This window comes from Phyllostomus hastatus, unplaced genomic scaffold (assembly GCF_019186645.2).
Source record: "Phyllostomus hastatus isolate PE091 unplaced genomic scaffold, TTU_PhHast_1.1 phas_scaffold_78, whole genome shotgun sequence".
NCBI classification, from domain to species: domain Eukaryota; kingdom Metazoa; phylum Chordata; class Mammalia; order Chiroptera; family Phyllostomidae; genus Phyllostomus; species Phyllostomus hastatus.
In genome coordinates this window covers 83,037,605-83,052,948 of record NW_025334041.1, presented here as the reverse complement: position 1 = coordinate 83,052,948, position 15,344 = coordinate 83,037,605, and the positions used below count along the sequence as shown (strand labels likewise).

The 15,344-nt window shown below is 50.2% G+C and overlaps 1 protein-coding gene across 3 annotated transcripts in view; it reads left to right on the top strand.

Moving 5' to 3' along the window:
* TET3 (tet methylcytosine dioxygenase 3) overlaps positions 1 to 15,344 on the top strand; it is a 98,874-nt gene extending 83,530 nt beyond the window's left edge. For all 3 annotated transcript variants that reach the window (XM_045828601.1, XM_045828600.1, XM_045828602.1), the window contains 4 exons: positions 2,316 to 2,405; positions 2,972 to 3,109; positions 6,518 to 6,854; positions 7,532 to 15,344. In XM_045828601.1, the coding sequence (XP_045684557.1) occupies positions 2,316 to 2,405; positions 2,972 to 3,109; positions 6,518 to 6,854; positions 7,532 to 9,306 (2,340 nt within the window). In that variant the 3' untranslated portion in view covers positions 9,307 to 15,344. The remainder of the gene's footprint in view (positions 1 to 2,315; positions 2,406 to 2,971; positions 3,110 to 6,517; positions 6,855 to 7,531) is intronic.

Here is a 15,344-nt window from a genome sequence, read left to right as displayed (position 1 = left end):
TGGAGCTTGCTTTATTTTTGTTAACCTTATCCCCCGTGAAATAAGGGTATGTGAGAAATGCATGGAGAGGTGCAATGAGTGAAAAATTAGGGTTCCCAATTACAAGTGCTTTAGACTCCTCCAGTTTAAAACCATCTCTTTAAAGTAAATATTCAAATTTCTCATTGGAATTTGATCCTTTTAAAGGGTAATTTCTTTCCTTCATTCTTCTCTTTCTGGGTCTGGCAGGTGTCAGGAGGAGGGCCCCTGGTCCTTGGTCCATCCTCTGGGCTAGTGCCCGACCTCCCAAGGTGTCCCCCATCCTGTCTGGTAGCTGCCTCTGTGTAGCTGTCCCATCTTCTCCTTTCAGGGGCCTGGGCCGCTCCCTGGACACTGGGCTGGCATCCACAAGATGCAGCCTCTAGGTCTAAGGCCTCCTCTCTGCAGTCTCCTCATTGGAGGCCAGGCCCCTGGGTCTGCACTGCTGGCTGTGCTCAGGCTGCGGCAACCAGGAGCACCAGGTCCGGCCACCTCCCACTCTGCCACTTCCCATCGGGTTGCCAGTGAGATGAAGGCCACCCTAGAGGTGGTCTCCACTCGGAGTTCCAAATGCAAAGCAGGCAGAGGCCTGTGTTGGCTTTCTGCCATTTCCCTCCAGCCTCCCTGCCTCTCCCTGGCCTGAGCTCCTGCAGGGCAGCTGTCCGGGTCCCTCTGCTAGGTTCCAGGCAGCATCTTAACCTCAGCTGCTGTGTCTCAGCTCTCTCCAAGCTCCTCGAACCAGAGGGGCTTCCCATTTTCCACCTGCAGGGACGTCCCTGGGGCACATTTTTCTGTACCACAAATAAACTTCTATGCTCGGACATCCAGCTTTGCTTGTCAGAAGTAAAAGGGAGCATTTTCTAATTTGAAGCCCTTTTCTCCCTCAAAGCCTTGCTGTTAGACTGTTGTGTGAGCTAGTCTGATAGCCTCGTTTGACACTGGAGTTATATTTAGGACAGCATCTACTCTCCCTGAAAGCAGCAAATGCTGTTGCTTCGATGCATGCAGGAGCCTCAGGGCCACTGAGAGGTAGGGGTCACCAGGAATGAAAATGCATCAGTTAATTTCTCACAAATACTTCCTTTGTTCCATCAGCTACTGTTTCCTGGACACTTACTAAGTGTGGGGTGCTCTGCCCAGCACCTCACAGGCATCTCAGTTAATTTCACGATGCCCTCATGACCTGTCCTAGGCACATCACTCCTTACTTTCCAGGTGAGGATGTCGCTTGCCCAAGGCCATATGGCAGCAATGGTGAGGCCATAGTTTAAGGAGGCCTGTTTCTCCCCAGAGCTTATGCGCCTTGCCTTGTGCTGTGCTGGCTTCGGGCCCATGGTGCTGGTGGCCGCACCGGAGCGGCAGCCAGGGAGGTGCAATTGTGGATGGCAGCCATTGCTAATCCTATGAACTTGGTTCTTTTTTTCTTCCCTGTTTCTCCTTTCTTCCATGAAAACTCTTCATGCCTTCTCTGGAAACTCTTTTGAGGCCCACTAGGAGGGCCTACAACCCTACTCGCTGCCCTTGGAGGGCCGGAGGTTGGCTGTGGACACCTGAAATGTAGCTGGGGGGCTGCCGCCTCGCTTAGGGCAGCCTTGTCCGTTGGAGCATTTTGCGATGATGGAAATGTTGTTCCCTGCTGTCTAGTACAGCAGCCACAGGAGCCACGTGTAGCTCGTGGGCATTTGAAATGCGGCTGGTGCAGCGGAGGAAGTGAATATTAATTTTATTTAATTTTCATTAGAATTCACGTGTATTTCAGTAGGCACACGTGGCTTGTGACTAACACACACAGTGGTGCCAGGTAGAGAGGATGGAGCTCTGAAATCTGTGTACCTGGCTCAGGACAGGCTCTGGGCCTGGCTAGCTACGGAACGTCTAGTGTGGACCTTGACCGCACCTCTCAGCCAGTGTTTACCTGTCTCTGACATGGGAAGAGGGTCCACACTCATTGCTCACACCTGGACGTGCTGCCGTGCCACCCTCCCGGCCGGGGTGTGGAGCACGTGCAAGCAGGAGCTGTTCTGAGGTGGTCTGGGTGGCACTGGGCTGGAAGAACAGCAGCTTAGTCAGGGATGACTACCAGTGGCTTTTCCTGGTGTGCTTGTGTCTCCAACTTTAAAACAGGCATAGCACTCCATACCCCACACAGAAGGACGCTATAATGACATCTGGTGGCACCTTGCCTCCTGTCTCCCCGGTGGAAGCCCAGTGGTGGTTCCGGAGTGGTAACTGGTTTCCAGCGGGTAGAATTGGCCAATCGGGCTGCTCTGTACATGCGACTGCTCTTGTCTCCACAGGAAGAAGTGCTCCGGAAGAGTTTCCAGGACCTGGCCACCGAAGTCGCTCCCCTGTACAAGCGGCTAGCCCCGCAGGCCTACCAGAACCAGGTACTGAGTCCTGGGCCTTCCTCTGCCCACATGTCATCACTGCCTCTGCCCAGGCTCCCCAAGGTAGGGAATGGGGGTGAGCTCCTCCTCTGTGCTCCTTACAGGAAAGGCCCAGCCAGAGGTGGAGCAGTGATGTGGTTCTTTTATAAGACCCCTTTTTCACACCACACCGACTGCATCCCAGTCCATCTCTCCTGCATCCCTGGTCTTCAGCCCCCTCCACCACTGCTCGTCTGGTTTTCACTGGCAAGGCTTGAGTTTCCCTCCCCCGGCACTTGTACCTACGCACCTCTAACGTAGGGTGTGAAGCACTCCAAGTGAGAACCATTTTTATGTGTCTGAGTGGTGCATCAAGTTCCCCTTCAGAGGAGGTGAGGGAGGTTGAGGTAACCCAGGAAGAAGTGATTCCTGCTGGGGTGTCAGCCAGAAAACCTCCATCCCGAAGCCCAAAGGCAAGGCAACTGTGATCCTTAACTTCCCTTTCCCAAGACCTGGCCTACCCAGGCACACAATCAGGGCCGCTTACCTCAGGTCACGTGAGCAGCTCTCCTTGGTCATCCACACAGGTGACCAATGAGGAAATAGCAATCGACTGCCGTCTGGGACTAAAGGAAGGGAGGCCCTTCTCGGGGGTCACAGCCTGCATGGACTTCTGTGCCCACGCCCACAAGGACCAGCATAACCTCTACAATGGCTGCACAGTGGTAAGGAAGCCTGTGTCCTGTTACACCTCACCCATGGGACCACCCTGGGACGGGCTGACTAGTCTGTGTGGACAGATGGGCTCGAGTAGGGAGGGACCTAGAGACAGATTCTCAGACACTGGGACTGCCCTTCCAAACTGCCTGTTCCTGCCCACCTTTCTAAGAAAACCCTCACCTGCCCTGGCTGTGGCTCAATGGATAGAGTGCTGGCCTGTGAATCAAGAGGTTTCTGGTTCGATTCCCAGTCAGGGCACATGCCTGGGTTGTGGGACAGGTCCCTGGCAGAGAGTGCATGAGAGGCAGCCACACATTGATGTTTCTCTTTCTCCCTTCCTTCCCCTCTCTAAAAGATAAATAAATAAAATCTTTAAAACAAGAAAAAAGAAAAAACCTCACCAGATCCATGCACGGGTTTGCCTTGTTTTCCGTAATTAAGCGAATGCTGCGGAAAACAGCCCCTTGAGCACGGAGGCCCCAATTATCTGAAGTGTGGTTCCAGGCCTCTGTGAACACTTGACTTAAAATCAAACACCCTCTCATTTCATTCATTGAGCAAACATTTACTGTGCCCAGGTACAGCTTTGGGTGCCAGGGCATAAAATGCACAGAGTCCTTCCTGGGTATGTGGTCTGATCTGCTGTCTGGTAGAGATGAAGGCTGAGAGGAAAATATAAAGGTGGGCAGGGGGTGAAGTGATAGGAGATATTTTACAGGCAGTGAGGCCTTTGTGTGGAGGGGCACCTGAGCTAAGGTGTGAGTGAAGTGAGAGAATAAGGAGCTGAATGTGTAGGGATGGAGTGCTCCAGGCAGGAGGACCAGCACAGGCCAAACCCTGGGGGCACGGGTGGAGGGGCAGGCAGGGGCAGGGCACAGGGAGCCCAGGAGGCCCGGCGGGGCTGGGGGTTGTGCTCTAAGTGTGATGGGAAGTCCCTGGAGCTTCCCATTTTCATCTGCAAGGAGTAAGATCTCATTTATAAAGTTAAACATGTTCTCTTGCTCCTGCAGGTGGAGAATAAAGTATGTGAGGTTGGGGGAGGGGAGAGCGGGAGGCTGGGACAGTTGTCTAGGCCAGAGGTGACAGGGCTTGGGCAGGAATGAGGTTGGGAGTGGCAGTAAGTAGACAGGTCTTGGATGATTTTGAAGATAGGGCTGAGAGGATTTGCTGATGGACTGGATACAGGGTGAGAAAGCAGACTGGAGGACCCCTCCAAGGTTTGTAGCACAGGCAACTGAGGGAGTGTTGGTGTTAAATACTGAGATGTAGAATAATAGAGGAATACCAGTTTGGGGGTGACAAAATAAAGAATTCTGTTTTGAGATGCTTGCTAGATGTCTGGGTGGAGATGCGGAATAGGCAGGGAAGAGGAAGAGTCTGGAGAAGTGAACTTGGGACTGGAGAGCATATAGTTAGTTCATGGTTAGAGCCCCAAGGCTAGATGCAGTCAACAGGAGAGCTAATGGAGAGGGAGGGTTTGGGCTTGGAGGGACATCCTCAAAGGGATGAGGCCAGCTCTCTTCTCTGCATTTTAACTAGGTCCTGGGCAGACAGGACTCCTAAGGAGCTGGGGAAGAGGCGGGGGCACCAGCACATTCATCTAAAAGGGGTCCCCAGATCTGGGGCAGCTTGTGGCCCCGTGGAGATTGGCGGCCCAGCCCTAGGATTTCATTTCTCCACCTTGTTGTCTTCTCCATGTCCAAGGCCAAGAAGCAGGATGGGGCAGGCTCCTGTCTGCACTCTGTTGTGAGGTTGCCAGCTGAAATAGAAAGGAAGGGTCCTCCAGGATTAGGAGCGGGGTGGGGGGAGGACAGGGCACCAGCAGAAAGGAGCACAGCGAGGTTATTGGGATCTTAGAGCTTCTAGAGTTTGGAGTGAAAAAAAGGAAACTTTTTCCAAAATGAATAGTATATTTTACTAATTGAACAACTATTCATTGTAAAAACATTTAAATAACACAAGAAAGTATAAATAAAGTAAAAGCTGCCTGAAGTCCCATAGAAATAACCCATGTTAGCATTTTAATGACCATCCATTCAGACACCTGAGTGTGTGTGCACATACAGCTATCTAAATTTCACACAGACGGGCTTCCTCACCTTCTCCCTCCCTCCCCATCTAAGTATAGATCAATCAATCAATAATTAAATAAATATAAAAAAACAAATTGTGTATAAATTGAGCCCTGGCTGGTGTGGCTCAATTGATTGGAGCAAACTGAAAGGTCGCAGGTTTGATTCCCAGTCAGGGCACATGCCTAGGTTGCAGGTTCAATCCCCAGTCAGGGCACAAACGAGAGGCAACCAATCAATGTTGAAAGAATTTTGTGCAAATTGAAATGTCTGTGTACTTACCCTCAAAACAACCAATAAAATCTTAATTATGAAAGAAAAAAAAGAGAGTAAATTTGAGGGGGGGGAATCAAACCTTGTTAGTAATCAGAGCAATGCAAACCAACGAGATACATTTTGATAATGCACAAAACATTTTCAAGAAATTATTGGCAAAATTATTAAGAAGTGTAGGAATATTGAAGACACATTCTGCCAATATGGGTTAAATGCTGATGATAATTATTTTGGGCAGTTTAGCAACATGTGGCAGTTCTGCTCCACAGTGTTTAGTCTAAGGAATTAAGTATCTTAAAAATTTTAGCCAAAGGATAAGGTATTATTTATGATATGGAAAAATTGGAAGCAAGTTTAAATGGTGATGAAGGATTAAATACATGAATGTGTTGATACAGTAGAATCAGTTCTTAAATCATCCCAAAGGAGAATATTTACTATATTTTCACATGAAGTTATAGAACCACATGCATAATATGAAAGTGTTTACAGTGGTTATATCTGGGTGGTGGGATTAGAGAAATAATTTTTATTTCCTTTTTGCTGGCCTAAGCTTTCTGCAACCAGCACAAGCAGTTTTTAATAAAAAGGAAAATTATTTTAAGAGCTAAAGGAGGCCGAGTGTTCAAGGCACAGAGGGCAATGAGGGGAGTTCTGAGACCAGGAAGTTCTGCACGGGCAGGGCGGGGGTGGGGGGCGCATTGTGCTGGCCTGGAGAGAGGGCGGAACATGTCTCCCAGCCCTGAGCTGGCTCCCTGCCAGCCATGTGACCCTGGGCCAGTCATCTCATCCCCTCTCAGCCTTACTAAGATCACATGAGACAGTGTGAATGGACATGCTTTGAAAGCTGTAGAACAGACTAAATGTTGGTGGTACTGTTACTCTGAGAACCAAGAAAGAAGTGCTTTGTAGACACTCCAGGAGGTAACAGAGAGCATTAGGGCCGAGTGGATGGCTGGTGCTGGGGCTGCTGTTGGGGACTGTGTCACCATTGGTGGATGCTCAGCCCCTTCTCCCAGCACCGGGCTCCCCCAACTCCATGCCCCTCCCTCTCTGCCGGGGCAGGTCTGCACCCTGACCAAGGAAGACAATCGCTGCGTGGGCAAGATCCCTGAGGACGAGCAGTTGCACGTGCTGCCCCTGTACAAGATGGCCACCACGGATGAGTTTGGCAGTGAGGAGAACCAGAACGCCAAGGTGGGCAGCGGGGCCATCCAGGTGCTCACTGCCTTCCCCCGTGAGGTCCGGCGCCTGCCGGAACCCGCCAAGTCCTGCCGCCAGCGGCAGCTGGAAGCCAGGAGGGCGGCGGCTGAGAAGAAGAAGATTCAAAAGGAGAAGCTAAGCACCCCAGAGAAGATCAAGCAGGAGGCTTTGGAGCTCGCTGGCATCTCCACTGACTCAGGTGTGTGGGGAGCAGGCATCCATCCGGGGTGGCATTGGTGCTGTTGGGTAGTGGGCTGGACAGCTCCCTCACCACCCCCTTCCTGCCAGAGGACCACATTCCAACAGTACAGTCCTGGGCGCCTCTCAGCCACCTGGGCCATCCCATTTTCTTAACTTTGTCAGATGGGGTGTCAGCCACAGCGGTCCAAGGACACCAGACCTGGTGGGAGATGTCTGGGGAGCCAGTGCCAGGAGGTTGGCTTATCTTCCCAAAGAGGAGCTGGGTTTCCCCTCCAGCTTGCCTGCTCCCTCCCTGAGAGACTGTGGAGGGTCCCATGGCTTCAGGCACGTGGGCTGCAGTGGGGCAGCAGAGTGGGCCGGCTCTCCCTTCTGGCCCTTGTCCCTGCAGTGGCCAGCAGGAGGGTAGGTGCTTCAGTGAAGACTTGTGCATCCGAGGGTGAGGGGGTAGGGGGAGTGATGCAGAGGGCACTGTGGGCTCTGGGAGGCCACTTTTTCCAGGACTTCAGCAGGTCTAGAAGGGGCCGTGATGAGTAGCACCCAGAGCAAGTCCAGCCTCACCTGCAGAGGGAACCTCTGTGGAAGAGGGGAGGTTCCATCCCCAGTCCTCCTACCCAGGGCCTTGGCCGGCTGTGGTTCTATCTGCTTCTTCTCTGCCTTGCCTCCTGTTCTCCCCAGGCCTGTCTCTGAAGGGTGGATTGTCCCAGCAGAGCCTAAAGCCCTCTCTCAAGGTGGAGCCACAGAACCACTTCAGCTCCTTCAAGTACAGCAGCAACACGGTGGTGGAGAGCTACTCGGTGCTGGGCAGCTGCCGGCCTTCCGACCCCTACAGCATGAACAGCGTGTACTCCTACCACTCCTACTATGCACAGCCCAGCCTGGCCTCCGTCAATGGCTTCCACTCCAAGTATGCTCTTCCGTCATTCAGCTACTACAGCTTTCCATCCAGCAACCCTGTCTTCCCCTCTCAGTTCCTGGGGCCTGGCACCTGGGGGCACAGTGGCAGCAGCTGCAGTTTCGAGAAGAAGCCAGACCTCCATGCTCTGCACAACAGCCTGAGCCCGGCCTACGGTGGTGCTGAGTTTGCCGAGCTGCCTGGCCAGGCTGTCCCCACGGACACCCACCACCCCACTCCTCACCACCAGCAGCCTGCTTATCCAGGCCCCAAGGAGTATCTGCTTCCCAAGGTCCCCCAGATCCACCCAGCATCCAGGGACCCCTCTCCCTTTGCACAGAGCTCCAACTGCTACAACAGATCCATCAAACAAGAGCCAGTAGACCCACTGGCCCAGGCTGAATCTATAACCAGAGACCCTGGTAAGATGGGCAAAACACCTTTGCCCGAGGCATCTCAGAATGGGGGACACAATCATCTATGGGGACAGTACTCAGGTGGCCCAAGCATGTCCCCCAAGAGGACTAACAGTGTGAGTGGCAGCTGGGGTGTGTTCCCTCCAGGGGAGAGCCCTGCCATTGTCCCCGATAAGATCGGTTCTTTTGGAGCTGGCTGCCTGACTCCTTCCCCCTTCCCCGATGGCCAGTGGGGGCTGTTCCCCGGCGAGGGGCAGCAGCCGGCTTCCCAGCCTGGAGGACGGCTTCGAAGCAAACCGTGGAGCCCCTGCAAGTTTGGGAACAGCACGTCAGCCTTGGCCGGGCCCAGCCTGACTGAGAAACCATGGGGGGTGGGGGCGGGGGATTTCAACTCTGCCCTGAAAGGCGGTCCTGGGTTCCAAGACAAGCTGTGGAGCCCCCTCAAAGGGGAGGAGGGACGGATTTCAGCCCCGGGGGCCAGCCAGCTGGACAAAGCCTGGCAGTCCTTTGGCATACCCCTGGGCTCCAGTGAGAAGCTGTTTGGGGCCCTGAAGTCCGAGGAGAAGCTGTGGGATCCCTTCAGTCTGGAGGAGGGGACAGCTGACGAGCCCCCCAACAAGGGGGTGGTAAAGGAGGAGAAGGGTGGTGTGGAGGAGGAAGAGGAGGAGCTGTGGTCCGACAGTGAACACAACTTCCTAGACGAGAACATCGGTGGCGTGGCTGTGGCCCCTGCCCACGGCTCCATCCTCATCGAGTGTGCCCGACGGGAGCTGCACGCGACCACCCCCCTCAAGAAGCCCAACCGCTGCCACCCCACCCGCATCTCGCTGGTCTTCTACCAGCACAAGAACCTCAACCAGCCCAACCACGGGCTGGCCCTCTGGGAGGCCAAGATGAAACAGCTGGCAGAGAGGGCGCGGCAGCGGCAGGAGGAGGCTGCCCGGCTGGGCCTGGGCCAGCAGGAGGCCAAGCTCTATGGGAAGAAGCGCAAGTGGGGGGGTGCCGTGGTCACCGAGCCCCAGCATAAGGAGAAGGGGCTTGTCCCTACCCGGCAGGCGCTGGCTGTGCCCACCGACTCAGCGGTCACCGTGTCCTCCTACGCCTACACGAAGGTCACTGGTCCCTACAGCCGCTGGATCTAGGTGCCAGGGTGCCAGCGTACCTCAGCATCGGGCCCGGCCCGAGCTGCCTCTGTGGTGCTTTTGCCCTCACACCTGGGGGCGGGTTGGGGGTGCAGAAGTCTTTTTATCTATATATACATATATAGATACGCATATATATGTATTTATGGTCCAAACCTCAGAACTGACCCGCCCCTCCCTTCCCCCACTTCCCCAGCACTTTGAAGAAGAAGCTACGGCTGTCGGGTGATTTTTTTCGGGAATTTAATATTTATATCTCCACATTGGCTTTTTCCCCCCTTGTTAGGGGGGACTTTTATTTTCTCTTGTTTTTAAAACTCTATCCTTGTATATCACAATAATGGAAAGAAAGTTTATAGTGTCCTTTCACAAAGGAGTAGTTTTAAATTCCATTTAAAAATGTGTATTTATTGGATTTTTTAAAAGCGACAATAGTAATGGTAAAGGATGGTCAGGATAGGCCGGAAGTGCTCATTCCTGCCCAGTCTGGCTGGGCCCGGCAAGCCTGGCCCTCTTGGGAGCTGACGAGGTTCTCTCAGCCACCTGCCCCTCATGAGCCAAGTGCAGATTGTAGCTACCCAGTCCATCCCTCTGGACAGATACGCCCTCCCTTCGGGGGAGGGAGCCCTCAGGACGGCTTCTGTCCTCTCCAGTAGGATGGAAGAATCTGTAGAAAAACATCTGGGGTCCCTTTTCCAGGCACTGGCTTGGTGTTGTGGGGAGGGGGCAGGTGCACCCCAGGCCAGGCACCTGAGAGGCTGACGTAGATTTCCCCAGAAACCAGGTTGGAAGTAGACAGCTTCAAGCTTGCTAGTCTCCACACTGAATCCTCTCTGTCTGTTATTTATCAAGTCATGTGATGTCATGGTTTCCTAGGCAGCACCTTGTGATGGAGCTGGAGTTGAGAGGCTCTTAGGAGCCTTTTTCCACCAAGTCAACAAGCCAATGAGTAATACTGGGCTGAAGGAATTTGTCTTATTGGCAGTTTTTAAAAAATGCCCCAAAGTCCATGCTGATACTGAAAAAGGGCTACTGTATCTTTAAAAACAAGAAGCTGAACCCAAGCTGTGAAAAGCCAGCACTGCCGTGTGTGCAGCGCTGTGCAGAGCCTGGTGCTGTAGTATTATGCTGGGATTTCCTTGGCTTAAGGGCAGGGCTCATCCTGCAGGAGCTCAGCACACCAGTGTAACAGCAGTTAACGCATCTCTCCTTATTCCTGGATTTTCCCATTGGATAATGGTGCATGCCTCACCCCCAAGCCCACCCCCTCCATGCTATCACTTGGGGGGCAGGCCTACACTTAACAATTTTAAAATGCAAGAGTCAAACATTTTCAGCTGGTAGCTATGATTTTCCTCCCTAATTGGTGCCATTTCTCTATTCGGTCATTTTCTCCTTCCTCCCCTCTTCACCCACTTCAACACACGCGTTCGAAAATTCTGGTGCATTCGTTCAGTTCTTTGAAATAAGAATGTGGTGCTTAATTTTCACAACATTGTTGAGAGAGCTTGGGCCTGACAGGTGGAAGCAGCATTCATGGACAGCAAGTCACACTTCTTGGCGTGTTTGTTTTTCCTGTGGCGTTAGCAGCGATGATGTCAGTGTGGGTGCGTGGTGAGTGGGAGGCTTCATCAGGACACACGGAGGGGGACATGGCCACTCAGTGAATGACCGCCGAGCCCTGAGATAAATGTCAGAGATTTATGGAGCAGTTTTATTCAGATGTGGGTCTTCCTGAAACGAGTTTAACAATCAGATGACGATGCTGAAGGCAAGTTCCTGAGCTTCCAGGTGCCTTGTGTAGGAGCTGAGAGCCGCCCGCCGGGTGTTTACTGCAGCGGCCCAGAAGCACTGGCAGAGGGTCGCTGTGAGAGTCCTGAGCATGTGTGTGGTCTGGTTTTAACTGTAAATAGGGAAAGATTTTTTTAAGCACTTTTGCCTAGATTTAAACAGCAACTTGAAAAAAATAAAGTATGTTTTAACATGTAATTGTGGGAGAAATTGTAAATAGTAGCTGAATATTTAACGTGCTTTGTCTATCCTTCACTTTTACCATATTCTGTAAAGTTGCATTTATTTTACAGGACAAAAATGAAATATTATTGCTTTTGAAATAAATACCCAAGAGCTTATCAGGATTTAGAATTATTCAGAACTCAGAATTATAGGAAAACCTCTGACCTTCAGTGTGACAAGCTAAAGGAAGCAGAGTCTTTAATGAGCATGCTAATTTTCTAGTTTTGAGGAGAAGTTGGGTCCTTTAAATGCTATTTTGCTTATCGCATCAGTACTTTTATGCAGGTCTCATTTGACTCCGTGCTTAGGTAGATACGGGGGTGCCTTGAAAACTTCATTTTAAATGATCTTAAGCAAGAGATACAATATTTTACGAAACATTTGGAGAATGTGACCGTCTGTATGGCGTGGGAAAGCCCCAGGTTGGCTGTTGGTTTGGAAGGTCCCGAGTGTAACCCAGGCGATTCTGATACTTGGCATGTGTGAGTCTTCCTGATGTATGGTAGCTATGCTCTTTCCCTCGTCACCCTCTGGTAGCAAAGCCATTAGATGAAAAGAGAATCCAATACAAGCTCAAAGCATGTGGTATCTCCCCTCCCGCCAGACCCCACGCTCAAACAGCCTTTGGTGCATAAATTTCTTTCTAGATTAGCAAACAGGCTGCTGAGAGGTGAGTCAGAGGCAGTCTCCATGGGTCCCCAGCCCCTCAGAATGGTGTTCCAGAAATGAGGTGGTGCTGTTGCCACGCTCAAGCCCATGCTGATTTGTACACACTACACGTATAACCTACCTCAAATCTCAGTCATTAAAATTAGCATGCTTTAGACGTATATTTGAAAAGTAACTATGCACAGCTCTTTATTCCCCTCCTTGCTGCTGAAGGTTTCTTAAAGAGAAAAAATCAAATTTTTATTTTTTACTGGCACTATCATTTTTTAAGTCCTAAAGATGATTAAGACATTTTTATCATGAGAAGAAAAATAAAGCCATTGCAACTAAAGAACCTAACAGCATGACCAAGTTTTAAGAGTAGTATTATAGCAACCGAAACAACTCGGAATCTTAGAGTCATCTCCCCCGTGCGCCCATCCGCAGACACCATCCACATGCAGCGCTGACGATTGGTTCCTCTCGTTTTCTTTTGTTTCCACTGCGCCTCGCTTGCAAGGGAAGTGCTTGCAAAGTTCTGTGCTAAGAGATTTTTAAAATAAAAAGTGCTTCTTGGCAGGTTCTCACAAAATAACTGGTGCTAGCTTAAGAAACCATTATCTAACCATCGGAAATCTTGACTAAAGGTGTTTCACGGATTTTTGAGGTGTTTTGTTTCCTTTGTCGTCCGGTCTGTGTTTTGGCAGGGCCTCAGTTTCCCTCTCACCGGCTCCGTGGGCACCGCTTTGCCATCTCACCGAGATGACACTGGCATGCGTGCGTGAAAGGCGGTCAAACCCTGTCCCCCCATGGTCCTTCCACCAGCCTCTTTTGGGTACCATACTGTGCAGAACAAGGGGTTTTCAGAGTGCTAGAGCAAGGAAAGGAGTAGCAGCGCTTCACCATTTCGTACTTAGCCATGGGAGGTGTGTGAGGATGGATGCCTGACGGTGGGTCGTTGGTAACCTGACTTCACAGAGAGCCATCCAGCCAGGCTTTGGGCCGGTTAGCCACCGCCAGGTCTCACACCCAGGCAAAGCTGGTGGGCAATTAAAACGACATCCCTGACGTGCCTCGACCAACCTCTTTCCTTTTGTTCCTGAAGTGTGTTTCATGGACTAGGAAGCATTTTCATGAATTGAAGCAGTCTAAATCAAATGGTGCTATGGTGTTTTAATGTGACTGTCCTTGATCCTGTTCCTGCTGAGGTGCTATTGAGGTTCTGAAACCACAACCAACCAAAAACAAGGTGGGCTCCAGTCTCTCTCGGCTTTTTCTCCCCTCCCTATTTTGGTGCTGTCTCCTTAGACCCCTGTTTACCATGCTGTCACTTGCTCTGAGCAGTATTTCTGTTTTATTGTTCCTGCCTTGGTGGCCAAACGCAGAAAGGCGAGCCACAGAGGCAGCTGGCTCCCTGAGTGCGAACGGGGGTGGGCTGCCCGGCTTGGCTGGTGCTCTAGTTTCCTATCTGTCTTCTCAGGCCTAACGAGAAAGGAAGGGTGAAGGGCTTGCTTTTTTTTTTTTTTCTTTCTTTTTTCAAAGGAAGGGGAGTCAGGTTCTCCTGCCTTTTCTAACATGGCAGGAATTCTCATAGCCAAGGGCACACATTCTCTTGAAGCCCAGGGTGCCAAGTAGACCTCTCTGAGGGTCCCAAAGGTTCTCTGCACGCCCAGGTGGACTACAGGATCTGCCTTCTCACCCCACACTGGCCAGAGCCATGGTGACGGTCTCCTTCCTTGGCTCCTCACAGCCTTTGCCCCGGTGTTGCTTCCGCCCCTCATTGGTAACCCCTCATGTTCAAACTAAAGGAAGGAGCTTTCTTTGCTCCCTCAATGCCACTGAGGCTGCTTTTTAGTTGGTGCTATTCTAAATTTCTTCTTGGGTCCACAAAAGTTGATGTTTTAAGAACTCAACAGGAAGCTCCATTTTGTGTCATCCACTGTCACAATAATTTTTTTAAATACCTCAAAAACAGGACATCATGATAACTTCAGTAAAGTAGATTCTGTGAGGGTCTGATACCTGCAGCTTGCCCATTTGATGATGTACTTGACCTTGAGGAATCTGAGGTCACTTTATTTTCCATTCTTCAGCAAATGGCAGACCATCTTAAGGAAGGAGCATGGTTGACTTTATTTCATTTTCTTCTTAAGTTTTGCTCTTCAAGAAAATGTGAATTTCCTGTGCCCATCTCGTTGAGCTTTTGCAGTCATTGTTGCTGTCATTTGAAATGACTCCCACAAAACCTAGTTTGATTAGCCAGCGGCATCTACAGTAGGACGTGGCTAATTTCAACATACCCTGGACCAAAATGAACACTTCTTGAGGTGCGTACTCCCAGCATAGGTTATACAGTCCCACATTCACACCTGCAAAGTTGTTTCCTGCGTGTGAGGCCGGCTTGGCACGCCCAGCCCCTCTTCTCGCAGAGGTGCCCGCTAGAGCAAAGCAATAGGCTTCTCCCCTGAGCAGAGACTGCAGCACAGCAATGCAAGTTCTAACGTTGCTTTTTGCCTAAGAATCAGTGAGTGATTTGGCCTACTTCCTCGCTTGCTTCTATTCTGATATCAGGGATGCTTTTTGTAGCGGTATTATTTGCTCTCTTTTCTCATTTTGACTGCCCGTCATTCAGGGATAACTTGTCACTGTTCGCGTGGGGATTTAAAAAAATGCCATTTGACTCATTTGAACATCCAAATTTTCTTGGTTCCAAAAGGTTTTTTTTCTTTTGAGGGGAAAAAGGAGGAGAAAAACAGGAGTGGTGTTGTTTCTTTTTCATGTACTCCAATTTAAAAAGAAACAAGGGCAGGCCATATTATGGCAAATAATGCATCAGATTTAATCTCAAACCCCTGTAGCTTTTTGATGTGTTTTTTTTCTTCTCTCTTTGAATTCCTGTTTGGTTACTTGGCTTCCAATGGAGGTGAACTTAACAACCATACTTGAATATTCCGTCTTGACTTTGTAACTGTGGCTACTTGAAATGAAGTTTTATCTGGGGTTGATGGATGAATGGTAGATTTTTGCAATGTCTCAAGGCAATAGGATGTGTATTATTAAACTGTAGATATTCTTAGTACAGTAAATTTATGCTGATAATTTTATTTTGTATAATTTTTACCTTTTTGTTAATATTTTTCTTCCCACTTTATTGGTTTGCCTCCTGAGCTACGCCTCCTTACCCTCCCTTCTCCCCCAGTGTTTCAGTAAATTTAATTTAGGGTGCCTAGAAATTGCAAGTATGTATCCTTTTTTTGATTTGTATTTTATTATAATTTACACAAACAACTGGGTTTGTGAACTGTATTACTCCTGGTATCTTTAAAATATTGTGGGTGTTTTAATAAATTTTATATTTATTTTTTGCACTCAAA